We start from the raw sequence: 17,196 nt of genomic DNA, 5'->3' as shown, positions 1-17,196 counted from the left end.
TACATGCAGTAGCTCAAACCCCATGCTTATTGCCTTGTTATACTCTCTACGGTAGCGTAACAAGAATCGTACATGTACGTATAATTTAATAAGAGTCAAATACACAAATCTCCCCATTTCTTGTTATTGAAATGATTTAACGAATAAACTTAATCCTGAGTCTTCATCCAGCTCGAGAATGAGATGAGAGCGACAGTGTGAGAAAGCGGGAAGATATTGCCCCCAAAAACGGGGGTTGCATGATCCTTGCCATTGTCCCGAGTCATATCCACTCCTAAACAATGATCATTTTGGACTTGAGTAGGTCCTTAAAAGGCTCAATCTCCTAAATTGAGAGAGAGATAGTTAAAAGAGAAAAGAAAAAAATAAAAGAGAGAATTAAATGAGTGGAAATCAGCTGCTGGCACGTGTTGCCACACATCGAGCACGCCCCGCATCCACATACAACTCTTGCTCAAACACGAGCTGTACATGCACTAGCTCAAACCCCATACTTATTGCCTTGTTATACTCTCTACGGTAGCATAACAAGAATCGTATGTGTACATATAATTTAATAAGAGTCAAGTATACAAATCTCCCCATTTCTTGTTAATGAAATAATTTAACGAATTAACTTAATCCTAGGTCTTCATCGAGCTCGAGAATGAGATGAGAGCGATAGTGTGAGAAAGCGGAAAGATATTGTCCCCATTATTGTCAAAAAGGGGGGTTGCATGATCCTTGCCATTGTCCCAAGTCATATCCACTCCTAAACAATGACCATTTGCACATTCCCAATTCATCTAACATTCCCCCCAACAAATTTGCAGCTTACCCAAAAAAAGAAAATCAATAAAATTGCATCTTCCCATATAATCTTATCTCAAAAGTAAAGTATGTGCTAAGATTCAGACGTGGGCGCAATTGAAATTCGAAGGATGACCGATTATTTTGTAATTCTTTTTGCGGTGTACCTTTCATAATAAGTTTCGACTGTGCAAATTCTAGACGGTGCCGGTACTTGTTTGAATATAAATGTTATGCCGAAGATGGACTAAATACTTAGAAGATGAGAAGAATGGCAGAACGACCGAATTGCTTCACTTCGATATCACTGCTATGGCCTGTTTATAGGCGTCGAACCAAATTGGACAAAAGGCAATCGAACATACCACACCATGAATCTAGACTTAGATCCGACCACATAGAAGATGCACATTATATGCTAAATATGTGAATTATATGCCAAATGTCTGGTATATTCAAGCTAATCTCGATAAAATTATAAGGATATTTTTTTAACAAACGGTTTCTAATATACTGTATATGGTCATTTGACGTTTGGGGAGGGACATGAATCATGCTTTCCCTTCTGAAATGCGAAATTAATTACAAATGATATCGACCTTAAGTCCCACCCCTTCTCCCTATATATAAATACACATGTACAGATTCACTCCACACATTCCTTATACACACTCTTCCTTCGATCACTAAAACTCTCTCTCTCTCTCTCTCTCACACACGCGCGCGCACACACACACGTCACCGAGAGGTTGAGAGAGAAAGATGGACTCTGGTACCATGAGAAGATCATCACCACCTTCATTTTCTTCATCTGCTTCTTCTGGTGGAGCTAAGAGAATCGTCAGAGATGCAATATGGGTCTTGTTCATGGTGGTGTTTCTCGGGACTGTTCTGATTTGGATAGTGATGCCCACCAACACGTACCGCAATCGTTGGTCGCCCAGCATCAGGGCCAAATCCGGCTCTTCCACCTACTTCGGAAATCAAGGCATAGAATCTGACTCCTGCACCCCTCTTACCTTCTTCTTTTTTCTCCTTCTTATGTCCTTCATGTTTTTAATTTCTACTAAATTGGTGAGTTCTTTAATGTTGTGATGAGAAAACAGGTTATACGATTCTGATGTTCACATTCCCAGTCCTGTTCATCGCTTGCTTGGGCTGTGTGTACCTCCATCTGGGTAACAAATCGAGCGAGCCCCGAGTGGGAAAGTATTAATCTATTCTACGGCTGTTTGATTCGTCTCTCAGTTTATCAGCTTCTATGGCTGCTTGAATCACTTAATGGTGGAAAAACAGGAATGGCATGGAAAGGAATAAGGGATTGGCAATGTGGAAGAGACCGGTGCTGGTGAGGGGGCCACTGGGGATCGTTTCGTGGATCGAAGTGGCCTTCTTTGTGATGTTCATGGCACTCCTGGTTTGGTCTTTCGCCACGTACCTTCGCAACAGCTTCCTCAACATCGACCGAACGGGACCGACGGATGGGGATAAAGTGTAAGAACCTTTCTTATGCGCCAAACATGGCTTTTCCCAAACTTCCTTCTTCCTTTCCTTCTTCTGCGGGCATAATAAGCTTTTTACACTACTCTCTCCCACTCTCTCTCCCCATAGAAAAGTTCTTTTGAGGAAGAAGGGTTTCGTTTTCCTGTTTTAATTCTCAATGGAAACAAAAAACACAGGCTTGAAATCACGTGTTATTCTGACCATTGTTGAAACTGATTAAGGAGTTAATACTTTTTATAAATCGAGTGATATGACAGACTTGGTGTTTTTCTAGATACCTCAAGGGAAATTTAATGGCTTTTACTTGTGTGAAACCCGAATGAAAAACCCAAGAAGGGGACATGAGTTTACGTAACGTCGGGTTTAGAATCATCTACGTATAAAACGTGACCTGAGTTTTTTAGTAAGGCAAGGAGCTTCTCGTGCCAATTTTGTAAACCATTTTGTCAGCCAATATTTTATTCCAAGCAATCTTACACCAGTCTATTGTAGCATAATATAGAAAACCATATTATAAGAACATAAGCATAAAATTCCAAGTATGATGGCAGGTGGGAAGCGAAATTGGAGACCTCAGGTTTGAGGCTAGGGCTTGTGGGGAACATAGCACTCTCTTTCCTATTCTTCCCGGTGACCCGTGCATCGTCAGTGCTGCCGCTCTTTAGTCTCACCTCGGAAGCTAGCATCAAGTACCACATATGGCTCGGTCACATCGTCATGGTCCTCTTCACTACGCACGGCATCGTTTACATCCTCTACTGGGCTCTCACTCACAGAATCTCCGAGGTGAAATCAGAATATCCTTATTAAGTCGTATCACTTTTTGAGTATGATTTCAAAACATGGTCTCGAACTCCATTCTTTTTCGGAGCTTCCAAGCTCTAAACTCACGTTAATTAAGAGTTAAGATAGAAATCTTGAGGAGGGCAAAAGAAAATACCCCTACTCTTCGTAAAAGCTGAGATTTCTCTAAGCAAGTGGCTTGTATTACGCAGAAGTTATGAGTGGCTTTGATGGCATCCGGTCAGTACGGTCGTTTCGGCAACTTGTTTGTTCTTTGCATATATTCATACTTAGCGACGTCACTGGTGGGGTGGCACTGTACACCGCCCGTTCTTTATGCACCAAGACGGTGCTTTTTGGATCGTACAACCCCGACCAGTCCGCCGTGTTGGACGGTCGGGATCGTCGGTTGAGTTTGACCTGTGGCGATGGACAGCAGGGTCCACGTAGTGGTGTGTGTCGTGACAAGTGTACCATCTTTTTTTTTTTACCTTTTTTTCTATGTATTTTCCTTTTTGTTTTTGGGGCTGACCGGAAAAGTAACCCGGCTTTTTGGAAGTGGAACTGGGCCTTAGAAATTTATGGAACGAACGAAAACACTCGAAAGAAAGTTCGACGACTTTGTCGGATTGGCACTGTTAGCGAACGAGTTTCAAAAGGATTCGCCTTTTTGGGGCCCACGTGGCACCCTTGGCACGGACTCACATGGTGTATTTTTTCAGAATTTCTTTTGTCTTTTCCATTTTCTTTAAAATCTCGATTTCCTTTTCGTATATTATATGTTATACATTCATCTGGCCAACTTATACTGTGTATGGATGATTCGAATTTCGAACCGTACAATGTGTACGCGTATGTGCAGATGGTGGAGTGGCAGAAAACGGGGATATCGAACGTAGCGGGAGAGATAGCGCTGCTGGCCGGGCTAGGGATGTGGGCGACCACCTTCCCCCGCGTGAGGAGGAAGATGTTCGAGCTCTTCTTCTACGCCCATTATCTCTACATTCTCTTCATGTTCTTCTTCGTCCTCCACGTCGGCATCACCTTCTCCTGCATTATGCTCCCCGGCTTCTACCTCTTCATGGTCGACCGCTACCTCCGCTTCCTGCAGTCCCGCAACCGGGCCCGCCTGGTCTCCGCTCGCGTCTTGCCCTGCGACACCGTCGAGCTCAACTTCTCCAAGACACCAGGTGAAGAACGATACGCGAGTCTAGGATTTAGTTTAGTTTATTTTGTCGTGTGCGTCTAATAAGTGGATCACTTACTCCAACAAGCTTAAAACTTTAACCCGATCGAAAACAAAAATGGCTCAGACATTCTATTGTGTCGTTCGAGTACTTGGTGTTTCGGATATGGGCTCCTTATTTCCCTTATTCTTCTTCCATATTTTGAGTCTGAGCAGGTCTAGAGTATACTCCGACGAGCATCGTGTTCATAAACGTGCCCAGCCTATCCAAGCTGCAATGGCATCCGTTCACCATTTCATCGAACAGCAACTTGGAAAAGGATAAGCTCAGCATCATCATCAAGAATGAAGGGACTTGGTCTCAGAAGCTCTACCAAATCCTTTCTTCTCCTTCTCCTCCCAATCGCCTCGATGTCTCCGTTGAAGGACCTTATGGACCCGCCTCGACTCATTTCCTCAGGTAAATATGTTTTGCTCGGTACTTTGGATAGGTCTTGATATATCATGTGTTTTAGTCCATTCCTAAGTTAGAACATCCCATGTAAACAGTGTCTCTTTGTGTAGAGATCTCCTTGTGTTTACATTTTCTTTAGAATGAGTCTGTCTAATAATTTTTAATTAATCTGGACAGCGATTTTTCTACTGCAGGCATGAGAAGCTGGTGATGGTGAGTGGAGGCAGTGGGATCACTCCATTCATCTCCATCATCAGAGAATTCATCTTCATGAGCACCACATTCAAGTCAATGACTCCTAAATTGACCCTCATTTGTGCCTTCAAGAACTCCTCTGATCTTACCATGCTTGACCTCGTCCTGCCCATCTCAGGCACCCCGTCTGACTTATCGAACCTTCAGCTTCAGATCGAAGCCTACGTGACTAGAGAAAAAGAACCCACCACCCAATCCTCGAAACAATCCCGAGCTGTTTGGTTCAAACCCAGTTCGTTCGACGAACCGTTGTCTGCCATTTTAGGCCCCAACAGTTGGCTGTGGCTCGGAGCCATCATTTCGGTCTCTTTCGTCATGTTCCTTATATTAATAGGGATCATTACACGCTACTATATTTACCCGATAGATCAAAACCAAAACAAGTACTCTACCGCTTCTAGGGCGGTCCTGAACATATTGGTCATTTGCATATCCATCGGCATTGCAGCTAGTACAGCTTTTCTATGGAACAAGAGGATTAACGCCAAGGAAGCGAAGCAGATCAAGCACTTGGACGGGTTGAGTCTGGTGCATTCGCCTGATTCGGGGTTCTACAATGCCGAAAGGGAATTGGAGAGCCTCCCACATCAGTCCCTTGTCCAAGCCACCAATCTGCACTTTGGTGAAAGGCCTGACCTTAAGAGTAAGTATTGGATCAGGTCTCGTTAAAAAATATAAGCAATTTCAAGTTGCTTCAAGTTAGTGGTGATCTATTCATATACCCATTTTGCTAGTGTTCTCTTTTTTGTTGATTCTTTAGCTCTTATCCAACAGGACACCCACAAAACTCCCTCCGAGTCTGCTGACTTTGACTAATGCTTGGCCTCGCACATTGGCACTGACTTTTTTTTAACTATCTGTGACTTTTTGCAGAACTGTTATTTGAGTGCAAAGAGTCAAGTGTTGGAGTCCTGGTTTGTGGTCCAAAGAAGATGAGACACGAGGTTGCAGGCATCTGTTCCTCCGGGCTGGCTGACAACCTGCACTTCGAGTCCATCAGCTTTAACTGGTGATCCAAGTCAAACCGTCTCTCAACGGAAGAAGTTGATCGAATGTATTGTGATTTTCCTGCAATGCAAACTTGTCGAATGCGCCTCGCTTCGTATAAGTGGTGTATGTTGTGATGATGTGGCTTTCCTCTCTCTCTCTCTCTCTCTCTCTCTCTCTCGGCAAACGTGATTGGAAATAAATAAGTGCCAGCAAAGAAGGGAGTAGGGGAAAAAGGAGCAGATTAGCTGGTGTATGTCAATACAAATACGTGTGTGTGTCGGTTTCCTTCTAACTTCGTTTCCCCAAAGACATCGTATTTACACGTTGGCTTTCTTTACTCACGATCTCGCATTGACATTAACAATATCAACGTTGGTTTTCTTTACGAAATGTCGATACAAATATGTCCCAAATTCAAAAGCTATCCTTATTCGCTTTTCAGCAATCCGTGTTAAGGGGCTTCATCTGGCTTTTCCAAATCCAGTGACTGATGCAGCTTAGGTAGAGACGATTGACTCAATCAACCGTTTAACAGACTGGCCCCACAAAGAAAGGCCAAAAAAACAGAAAAGACAAAAAGACAACATTCTAACCGAACTGCATAGGTTAAAAAAAATAAAGAATTGATGGTAACATTCCGGGTCGACACAAGAGTTGGGATTATACTAGAATGTGGATCCATGTGAGGCCATCATTAAAATCGCAGATGAAAAATGCCAACTTGAACGCGGTCGCCATTGACTATCCACATTGACATGGGATTAATTATATCCACATTGGCATTCAGTGTGACCCCTTGAGATGATGTCGGTCGGTAGACACACATTAGATGGCCGCATTCATCCGAGTTGGCATTCTCTCTCTTCATCACCCAATACTTAGATGGAGACAGACACATTTTTTTTAAGTAGGCGAGCCACGCCACCGATTGTGCTTGAATTTGCGGAATAATCAAGCCACAATAAAATCACAAGACATGACAAATTAAGTAATAAAAGTCTCACATTGAGCCAAATTTGAAAATTGAGATATTTGATCGAACAAAAGAAAATTTCATGTACTCCATTGTTAGACGGACAAAAGTTCAAGTACTTACAGTGTCATTAATCTGAATTTTCTTTTCTTGAAATTACACACACTGATATATGTATTTATTTTAATGTTCCATCTTTCGGTGGAGAAAGTTATTTTAGTACATTTATTGTTGATTTTTCAAGTTATGATTACGTTTATCTATTGCATGATATAAGAAGATGAGAGGCAACTAGATAAAAAGGTGAAAATAATAAAATCAGATAGAGGTGGTGAATATTATGAAAAGTGTGATATCTGGAAATTTCGAAATAATAAGTATTTGACATTGGAAATTTTCTATATTCGATAATGATATTTGGATAAGCCAAGTATTATTTAGCTTAGTATTTGTGCGGACGCGTAGAAATCGTTGTTGGACCGTAAATTGCAAGGCGCGGATTCGAGAATGTAATCATTTCGAGCTCGACATGTTTAAAATTTTAAACGTTATTGTATACATTAATAGTAATGCAGTATTAATTAATTTACCGTTGCCTTGGTAATTAGCAGATAATGTTATTGGTAAATTTTTGGTTAAGTAGTGTTAACCAATTTATTAATTTCTATTTGATGTTAAAAAGGGGGGGAGATATTCTCACAAAATATCTCTTTAGACTCTTTCTTCTCACGTAGCCCTTGAAGGAGCAAGGTTGGCTGCATATCACTTGTCCTCTTAAGTCAGCTTTTGTTCTAGTTAGACACCTAGTCTACGCAATCATTTTCCTTGGCCACTATTACTTTGATTAAGCCCTTGATTTATTACACCTGGCCGTGATGGAAAGAGAAGATGCCACCCGTGAGTGCATTATATTTATCCACCTCAACGTCTACTCCTCTGTTTCATTTTATCTGGGTAAACACCGAAGGAAATTTTCACCCAAACCATAATTCCCTTCTTTACTTTCTACTTTCACCATCACCCGATCCAAAAATCTACGAGAGAGCTTTAACTTTTGGGTGTTCAGATTCTGCACAAAGTAAGTGCAGACTCTAGAGTTAAGCTAGTTAAATCTACTTGACACTTTTTAACTTGGTTGCTTGAGAAATACTATTTTGATGTGTGATAATAGTGAAGATATGATGATGGTTTGATCTGTTTTGCTGGTTCTATACGTGTTCCAATGGATGTGTTTTGTTTCCTTAAAGTGTGTTGAAAATCAGCAAGTGTAATGGTTAAATCTGAACGTGTAAATGTCATAGTTGATGTGATTATGGAAATTGTTTTGCTAGTTTTATGTATGTTTAAAAGGGTAGAAAAAAGTTTTACTCAAAGTGGTGTATATTAGGTGAGTGTAAATGATAATTATGTTTACTTCTAAGCTAAAAAGATTTTAAACTCAATTTCTGATTCTGTTTACTTCTGAATTGAGCAGATTTTAACCTCAAAATCTGGTTCTGTTTACTTTTAAAACTACTTAGACTTCACAGTCAAAATCTGATTATGTCTACTTTTACAACTGCTCAAACTTTACGATCAAAATCTGGTTCTGTCTACTTTTAAAACTACTCAGACTATACAGTTAGAATCTGGATATGTATATTTTTAACACTAACCAGAACTTATTTTCAAAGTCTGGACATATGTATTTTTGAACCTGAGTAGACCTTATTTTCAAAGTCTGGACGCATGTATTTTAAATTCGAATAGATTTTACTTTCAAAGTCTGAATAAAGGTATTTTCTAAACCGATGAAGTTTTATCTCAAAATCTAGATATATGTACTTTCTGAACTTAAGTAGACTTTGGCTTTTTGAGTCTGAACCCGTATTGCTTCATATTTATTTGCTTAAATGATGCATTTCATTGTTTTAAGGGATATGTGATGTAAAAAGAAGGTGAATATATGCATGCAAATACTTGGTTGTCATGGCTTGCATGAGAATAATATAAATTATGTCGCCCATATAGTGGTGTGTGATGATGCCCCGTGTGTCGGGATGCCCCGGGAAGTGTTTCGGGATGCCTCGGGAGTCGAGATGCCCCGTTGGTCGGGATGCCCCAGAGGGTGCGCCGGGATGCCTCGAAGTTGGGATGCCCCGTTGGTCGGGATGCCCCAGAAGTGTTCGGGAGAATGAAGTAATGAACCTAACGCATAAGCATGAATGTTTTACATCATATGCTTGTGTCTAAGTGAAAGTATTGTGAAATGTTACATTGCTCAGATTTTGTGGCACATCCAAACGGAAAAGGTATAACATGCATTCAAGTTCTATGCATACTGTTTGTTATACATACATGTTGTTTATGCCAGGTGAAGTGGTGAGCTGATTTTCCTAACTTAAAACTAGAAATTTCATTTATTGGGTCTCGGCTCGTCCCGTTATTTTTTCAAACATGTAGGATGGATATTTCATAGCCTCTACGTTTTGGAGTTCCCGTATATCATGCAGCTGTTTATGAAAATGTGTTTGTGCCTGAGTCTGAATTAGTATATACTAAGGCTCCGTTCGTTTGCCGGAAAATATTCTCCTTTTGGAAAATATTTTCCCGGAAGTCATTTTCCTGAAAAATGTTTTTCTGGAACACAATTTTCTGGTGTTCGGCTAAAATTTGAAAAAGTTTCGGAAAATATTTTCTGGTGTTCGGCGACCGCCGATCCGGCGGCGTCCGGCGACCGCCGATCCGGCGGCGTCCGGCCGGCGGCCGGCGGCGGCAGCGCGGCGGCGCGGCGGCGGTGACCGGCAATCCACTTCCTCTCCACGGAAAACATTTTCCCTCCCATGGGCAATTTTGCCTTCATTTTCCTCAAAACAATGAAGAATTTGGGGGTGGGAAGGAAAATGTTTTCCCACGGAAAACATTTTCCGCCCTAGCGGCGGCCGGCGACAGCGGCGGCGCGCGACGGCGGCGGCGGCGCGGCGCCGGCGACCGGCGGCGGCCGGCGACGCGGCGGCCGGCGACCGCGGCGGCCGCGACCGGTGGCCGGCCGGCGGCGGCCGGCGATCCACTTCCTCTCCCACGGAAAACATTTTCCCTCCCATGGGCAATTTTGCCTTCATTTTCCTCAAAACAATGAAGGATTTGGGAGTGGGGAAGGAAAATATTTTCCCACGAAAAACATTTTCCACCCCCGAACACCGGAAAACGCGGAAAATGTTTTCCGGAAAAATATTTTTCCAGAAACGAACACAGCCTAAGTGTAACTCTACTGTCTGGGTCGACATAGGATTAGCAGAATGGGTTCCTTACCTTTTTGTTGCATGGTACTTTAACCTTGATGGCGAGTGAGTTGGCCCGTTGAGGGGCTTTGGCTTAGATGATGGTGGTTTCGAAATGGAGGGCGAAGTTATCGATTCATGACGTCACCAGACTTTTGTTCAAACAGACTTTTGAAGTATAGTCTAGTATGGAGATAGGCAATTTCAACCTACCCAGACTTTTGTTTTTTTGTACTTGTATGATGTTTGATCTGGGCTTGTAAATCTGACAAGGGTTGTTAATAAGAAGCAAAAGTATTTTGACTAAACTTGTGTGATATTCATGTTTAATACTTGTTCAAACTTTGACTTCCGTTGGCAAAATTATTAATAATATTAATTGGCACGTGTCGCGCGTGACGTTCTGGGACGTCACAAAAACTATAATGAATTAGGACAATGTCCAATTCCATTTGTTAAATTCCTTAAAAGACATGGTATTTGTGCTCAATACACGATGCCGTGTACACCACAACAAAAAGGTATAGCGAAAAGGCGTATTTGTACTTTAATAGAAATGGTTAGGAAGTATGGATTACAGACTTCTTTGTATTTATTAAATAGGATTCCTAGTAAGGCAACTCGAAAGATTCTTTCTGAACTTGGACCGGAATGAAACCGAGTTTACAACACCTGCATGTTTGGGGTTGTCCAGCAGAAGTAAGAATTACAATCCACATGAAAAGAAATTGAATTTTAGAATGACCAGTGGTTACTTCACTGGTTATGCAGAAAAATCCAAATGGTATAGACTTTAGTGTCCTGAACATAGCACAAAATAGCACAAGAATTGTTGAATCTTAAAACGCTAGCTTCATTAAAAATGGTGACATTAGTAAGAGTAAAAGAATGCATGACGTTTGCATTCATGAAAGTTAGGATGGAAGTTCCTATAGCCAAACATGAAAATCGTTATAATAATCTTCCCATATAATCTCATCTTAAAAATAGAGAATGAACTTTTCATATTGTCCACCCCACCCCACCCCACCACCATCGATGTGCCAAGATTTGGACATGTGCAATTCTAGACGATGCCAGTAATCGTGCGTGAATATCAATGTGTACGCCGAATATGGTAAAAAATACCTAGTAGATGAGAAGAAATATCTTCGATATCACATCTATGGCCTATTTATAGGCGTCAGACCAAATCATGCAAAATGCAATCTAATATACCATATGACGAACTTTGACACAGATCTGATCACATAGAAGATGCACTTACTATGTTAAATATGTCAATTAAATGCTGAATATATGGTATATTCATGATATCACGATAATCGTGAGGATATTTTCAATAAAAATAAATTTTAGTATTTCATGATAAAGAAGGAAGGAAATCTTTTGTCATTTGACATCTGGCGAAGGACCTGATTCATGCTTGCTCTTCTGAAATGCGAAATTAAATACTAACGGTCCCTCCCCTTCTCCCTATATATAAATACGCATGTATAGAATCACTCCACACATTCGTCATACACTCTTCCTACGGGTCACTAAAGCTCTCTCTCTCACACACACGTCACCGAGAGATTGAGAGCGAAAGGTGGACTCCGGTATCATGAGAAGATCATCACCAACTTCATTTTCTTCTACTTCTTCATCTGGTGGAGCTAAGAGAATCGTCAGAGATGCAATATGGGCCTTGTTCATGGTGGTGTTTCTCGGGACTGTTCTGATTTGGATAGTGATGCCCACCAACACGTACCGCAACCGTTGGTCGCTCAGCATCAGGGCCAAATCTGGCTCTTCCACCTACTTCGGCAAACAAGGCATAAATCTGACTCCTACACTCCTCTTATCTTCTTCTTCTTCTTTATCTCCTTTTTCTGTCCTTCATGTTTCTAATTTCCACTAAATTAGTGAGTTCTTTCCCGTTACAATGTAAATAAAAAACAAAAAACAGGTTACTCGATTCTGATGTTCACATTCCCAGTCCTGTTCATCGCTTGCTTGGGCTGTGTGTACCTCCATCTGGGAAACAAATCGAGCGAGCCCCAAGTGGGGAAGTATTAATCTATTCCACGGCTGTTTAATTCGTTTGTCAGCTTATCAGCTTCTATGGCTGCTTGAATCACTTAATGATGGAAAAGCAGGAATGGCATAAAAAAGAACAAGGGATTGGCAATGTGGAAGAGACCGGTGCTGGTGAGGGGGCCACTAGGGATCGTTTCGTGGATCGAAGTGGCCTTCTTTGTGATGTTCATAGCACTCCTGGTTTGGTCTTTTGCTGCGTACCTTCGCAACAGCTTCCTCAAGATCGACCGAACGGGATCGACGGATGGGGAAAAAGTGTAAGAACCTTTCTTATGCGCCAAAACTGGCTTTTCCCAAACTTCCTTCTTCCTTTCCTTCTTCTGCTGGCATAGTAAGCTTTTGTCACTACTCTCTCCCCCTCTCTTCTCCATCGAAAAGTTCTTTTGAGGAAAAAGGGTTTCGTTTTCCTGTTTTGATTTTCAATGGAAACAAAATATACACGCGTGAAATCATGTGTTCTTCTGACCATTGTTGAAACAGTTTAAGGAGTTAGAGTTTTTATACATCGAGTGATATGACAAACTTCTCTTTTAGAGTGTTTTTTCTTAATTCCTTCGGAGAATTTTCATGGCTTTTACTTGTGTATAACCCGAATGAAAAACCCGAAAAGGGGACATATGTTTACGTAACGCCAGGTTTAGAATCATATCCATATAAAACTTATGCCAACTTTGTTAACCATTTTGTCAGCCAATATTTTATTCCAAGCAATCTTACACAAATCTATTGGAGCATAATATTCGAGAAAACCATATCATAAGAAGATGAGCATTAAATACAATGGCAGGTGGGAAGCGAAATTGGAGACCTCAGGTTTTTGGTTGGGGATTGTGGGGAACATAGCACTCGCTTTCCTATTCTTCCCGGTGACCCGAGCGTCGTCGGTGTTGCCACTCTTCGGTCTCACCTCAGAAGCCAGCATCAAGTACCACATATGGCTTGGTCACATCGTGATGGTCCTATTCACTGCGCACGGCCTCATTTTTATCCTCTATTGGGCTCTCACTCACAGAATCTCCGAGGTGAAATCAAAGCATCCTTTTTAAGTTGATTCATTTACTTTTTTAGTATGATATTGAAATATAGTCTTGAAACACCCCCCCCCCCCCCCTTTCTTTTAAAGCTCTAAACCCACATTAATTAAGAGTTAAAACAAAAATCTTTAAGGCAAAAGAAATTACCCCGTTTAAACAAAAGTTATCCCTCCACATAAATGCTGAGATTTCTCCAAGCATGTGGCTTGTATTGGCATCAGGTTGAGATGACTCTCTTCGGTGTCGATTTCGGTATGGTCGTTTCAGGAACTTGCTTGTTCTTTGCATGTTAGTCGATCTCATCGACGTCACCGCTGGAGTGGCACCACACGTGACCTGTTTCCCATGCACCAAGACAGCGCCTTTTGGATCGCGTAACACCGATCGGTCCACCATGCTGGACGGTCAGCATCGTCGGGTTAGTTTGACCTGTGGCGGCCTATAAACGAAGGATGGACTGAAAAGGTTCACTGACTTCTTTAGGAAGTGGGACTGGGCCGTAGAAGAAAATTCAAACATGCAAAGAACGAACACAAAACCACCCCTAAAGTACGGGTGGCAGAACCTAGAATTTGAGAACTGGATCGGTGAAAAATCGATTCCAAGATATCAAGTATTTCGACGGATAGGTTCTAGCTTCTAAGTAATGGAACTTGAAATCTGAAATCTGACATCTGAAACCTGAAATAAGTTTTTATATTTTTCTTGTTTTATGTCGTCGCGCGATCATGTGGTATTCCATAGCGTCCGATGATGAGTGTATAATTTGAAACCACTAGTTTGAACTTTCATTTTATAACTAAAACTTTTACTTTGCTAATGTTTCATATTATTTGTGTGTCTAAATATAAGTTATGGTCAGTCGATTGCAATAACAAATGGTGATCATTAAATGTGATGATTTACCAGGTTTCAAGTGGAACCTGTGTGGAACCTAGAACCGCTCACCCCTACCATAAAGAAAAGAAGAGAAAGGGGAAAATTACCATAAGAGTCATAAAAATATTGTAATTGTGATAATTCAGTCCTAATTTTTTTATTTTGTCAATTCAGTCCTAAACCTTTTTTGTTTGTGTAAATTCAGTCCATCCATGGACACCGGCTGGTGCCAACCATCCGACTGACATTGACATGGCGTCTACGCCACGCCGGCCGGCCAAAATTGATCAAATGGACTGAATTGACACAAATGTAAAAGGTTTATGACTGAATTTACGAAAACAAAACTAGATTGGCACAATTACAATGGATTTAAAATTGTTTTATTGATTTTCCCGAAAAAAAAATGTCTTTGAAAAGGAATCGCATTTTTGCGCCCCACTAGAATTTCGGGCCGGGCCCACATGTTCTCTTTTTAGATTTCCTCTGTGTTTTTTTTAATATTATTTTCTTGGATTGGGAATTTCGTCTAAAAGAACGAACAACCGCCGATTCAACAAAACGTGAACACCAATTTATTTATTGTAATTTATACATTCATCTTGCTAACTTATGCTACCTATTATTGATGATTCGAACTGTAAGAGATACGTGCGCGTATGTGCAGATGATGGAGTGGCAGAAAACGGGGGTATCGAACGTAGCGGGAGAGATAGCGCTGCTGGCCGGTCTAGGGATGTGGGCGACCACCTTCCCCCGCGTGAGGAGGAAGATGTTCGAGCTCTTCTTCTACGCCCATTATCTCTACATTCTCTTCATGTTCTTCTTCGTCCTCCACGTCGGCATCTCCTACTCCTGCATTATGCTCCCCGGCTTCTACCTCTTCATGGTCGACCGCTACCTCCGCTTCCTGCAGTCCCGCAACCGGGCCCGCCTGGTCTGTGCTCGCGTCTTGCCCTGCGACACCGTCGAGCTCAACTTCTCCAAGACACCAGGTGAAGAACGATGATAAGCATATCACTTAGTCAGCATGCTTAGAAGTTAACCTGAATGAAGAAAAATGGCTCACTCATTCTATTGTGTCGTTCAAGTACTTGGTTTTTCGGATTCGGGTTCCTTATTTCCCTTATTCTTCTTCAATATTTTGAGTCTGAGCAGGTCTAGAGTATACTCCGACGAGCATCGTGTTCATAAACGTGCCCAGCCTATCCAAGCTGCAATGGCATCCGTTCACCATTTCATCGAACAGCAACTTGGAAAAGGATAAGCTCAGCATCATCATCAAGAACGAAGGGACTTGGTCTCAGAAGCTCTACCAAATCCTTTCTTCTCCTTCTCCTCCCAATCGCCTCGATGTCTCCGTTGAAGGACCTTATGGACCCGCCTCAACTCATTTCCTCAGGTAAATATGTTTTGCTCGTTTCATGGGATAGGTCTCGATATATCATCTATTTTAGTCCATTCCTAAGTTAGAACATCCCATGTAAACAGTGTTTCTTTGTGCACTGGTCTCCTTGTGTTTCACCTTTTTTTTTCCAAATTTATGATTATTGGATGTGTCGTGTCAACAATAGAATGAGTCTGTCTAATAATCTTTAATTAAACCGAACTGCGATTTTTCTACTGCAGGCATGAGAAGCTAGTAATGGTGAGTGGGGGCAGTGGGATCACTCCATTCATCTCCATCATCAGAGAATTCATCTTCATGAGCACCACATTCAAGTCAATGACTCCTAAATTGACCCTCATTTGTGCCTTCAAGAACTCCTCTGATCTTACCATGCTTGACCTCGTCCTGCCCATTTCAGGCACCCCATCTGACTTATCGAACCTTCAGCTTCAGATCGAGGCCTATGTGACTAGAGAAAAAGAAGCCGCCACCCAATCCTCGAAACAAGCCCGATCTGTTTGGTTCAAACCCAGTTCATTTGACGAACCATTGTCTGCCGTTTTGGGCCCCAACAGTTGGCTGTGGCTCGGAGCCATCATTTCGGTCTCTTTCGTCATGTTCCTTATATTAATAGGGATCATTACACGCTACTATATTTACCCGATAGATCAAAACCAAAACAAGTACTCTACCGCTTCTAGGGCGGTCCTGAACATATTGGTCATTTGCATATCCATCGGCATTGCAGCTAGTACAGCTTTTCTATGGAACAAGAGGATCAACGCCAAGGAAGTGAAGCAGATCAAGCACTTGGACGGGTTGACTCTGGCGCATTCGCCTGGTTCGGGGTTCTACAATGCCGAAAGGGAATTGGAGAGCCTCCCACATCAGTCCCTTGTCCAAGCCACCAATCTGCACTTTGGCGAAAGGCCTGACCTAAAGAGTAAGTATTGGATCAAATCTCATTTAGAAATATAAGCAATTCGAAGTTGCTTCAAGTTAGTGGTGATCTATTCATATACCCATTTTGCTAGTATTCTCTTTTTTGTTGATTCTTCAGCTCTTATCCAACAGGACACCCACAAAACTCCCTCCTAGTCTGCTGACTTTGACTAATGCTTGGCCTCGCATATTGGCACTTCATTTTGTGAACTATCTGTGACTTTTTGCAGAAATGTTATTTGAGTGCAAAGAGTCAAGTGTTGGAGTCCTGGTTTGTGGTCCAAAGAAGATGAGGCACGAGGTTGCAGGCATCTGTTCCTCGGGGCTGGCTGATAACCTGCACTTCGAATCCATCAGCTTTAGCTGGTGATCCGAGTCAAACCGTCTCCCAATGGAAGAAGTTGATTGAATGTATTGTGGTTTTCCGGCGATGCAAACTTGCCGAATACGCCTCGCTTCCTATACGCGGTGTATGTTGTTATGATGCGGATTTCCTCTTTCTTTAGGCAAACGGGACTGGAAACTTAAAAAAGCCAGCAGGTGTGTTTCTTACTAAATGTCGATACAAATGCGTGTCGGTTCCTCTTTAACTTCGTTTCCTCAAAGACACTGCATTTACACGTTGGTTTGCTTTACTCACGGTCTCGCATTGACATTAACAATATCAACGGTTCAA

At 41.9% G+C, this 17,196-nt stretch overlaps 2 protein-coding genes across 2 annotated transcripts; both read left to right on the top strand.

Moving 5' to 3' along the window:
• The first annotated feature begins 1,453 nt into the window (after positions 1-1,453).
• LOC115686995 (ferric reduction oxidase 2) lies at positions 1,454-6,097 on the top strand. Its single transcript, XM_030612449.2, has 8 exons — positions 1,454-1,777; positions 1,896-1,998; positions 2,086-2,283; positions 2,844-3,078; positions 3,938-4,265; positions 4,478-4,721; positions 4,910-5,613; positions 5,844-6,097. The coding sequence occupies exons 1-8, from the start codon at positions 1,552-1,554 to the stop codon at positions 5,981-5,983; spliced, it is 2,178 nt and encodes a 725-aa protein (XP_030468309.2). The 5' UTR covers positions 1,454-1,551; the 3' UTR covers positions 5,984-6,097.
• Positions 6,098-11,266: 5,169 nt separating this feature from the next.
• Positions 11,267-17,110, top strand: LOC130135389 (ferric reduction oxidase 2-like). Its single transcript, XM_056304386.1, has 9 exons — positions 11,267-11,272; positions 11,779-12,010; positions 12,145-12,247; positions 12,335-12,532; positions 13,063-13,297; positions 14,856-15,183; positions 15,347-15,590; positions 15,818-16,521; positions 16,751-17,110. The coding sequence occupies exons 1-9, from the start codon at positions 11,267-11,269 to the stop codon at positions 16,888-16,890; spliced, it is 2,190 nt and encodes a 729-aa protein (XP_056160361.1). The 3' UTR covers positions 16,891-17,110.
• The last annotated feature ends 86 nt before the right edge of the window (positions 17,111-17,196 follow it).

This window comes from Syzygium oleosum, unplaced genomic scaffold, assembly GCF_021117445.2.
Source record: "Syzygium oleosum isolate NSW1041296 unplaced genomic scaffold, Sole_v2.1 Sole_v2.32, whole genome shotgun sequence".
Lineage (NCBI taxonomy): Eukaryota > Viridiplantae > Streptophyta > Magnoliopsida > Myrtales > Myrtaceae > Syzygium > Syzygium oleosum.
This window is presented reverse-complemented; position numbering and strand designations above follow the sequence as displayed.

What these genes read in the sequence shown, in the direction of transcription:
- LOC115686995 (XM_030612449.2), top strand. Translation starts at nt 1,552, where the DNA reads ATGGACTCTGGTACCATGAGAAGATCATCACCACCTTCATTTTCTTCA. An exon ending in CACCTACTTCGGAAATCAAG is followed by an intron (nt 1,778 to 1,895) that starts GCATAGAATCTG and finishes ATGAGAAAACAG; the next exon opens with GTTATACGATTCTGATGTTC. An exon ending in GCCTCGACTCATTTCCTCAG is followed by an intron (nt 4,722 to 4,909) that starts GTAAATATGTTT and finishes TTTCTACTGCAG; the next exon opens with GCATGAGAAGCTGGTGATGG.
- LOC130135389 (XM_056304386.1), top strand. An exon ending in TCGACGGATGGGGAAAAAGT is followed by an intron (nt 12,533 to 13,062) that starts GTAAGAACCTTT and finishes ATACAATGGCAG; the next exon opens with GTGGGAAGCGAAATTGGAGA. An exon ending in TCACTCACAGAATCTCCGAG is followed by an intron (nt 13,298 to 14,855) that starts GTGAAATCAAAG and finishes GCGTATGTGCAG; the next exon opens with ATGATGGAGTGGCAGAAAAC.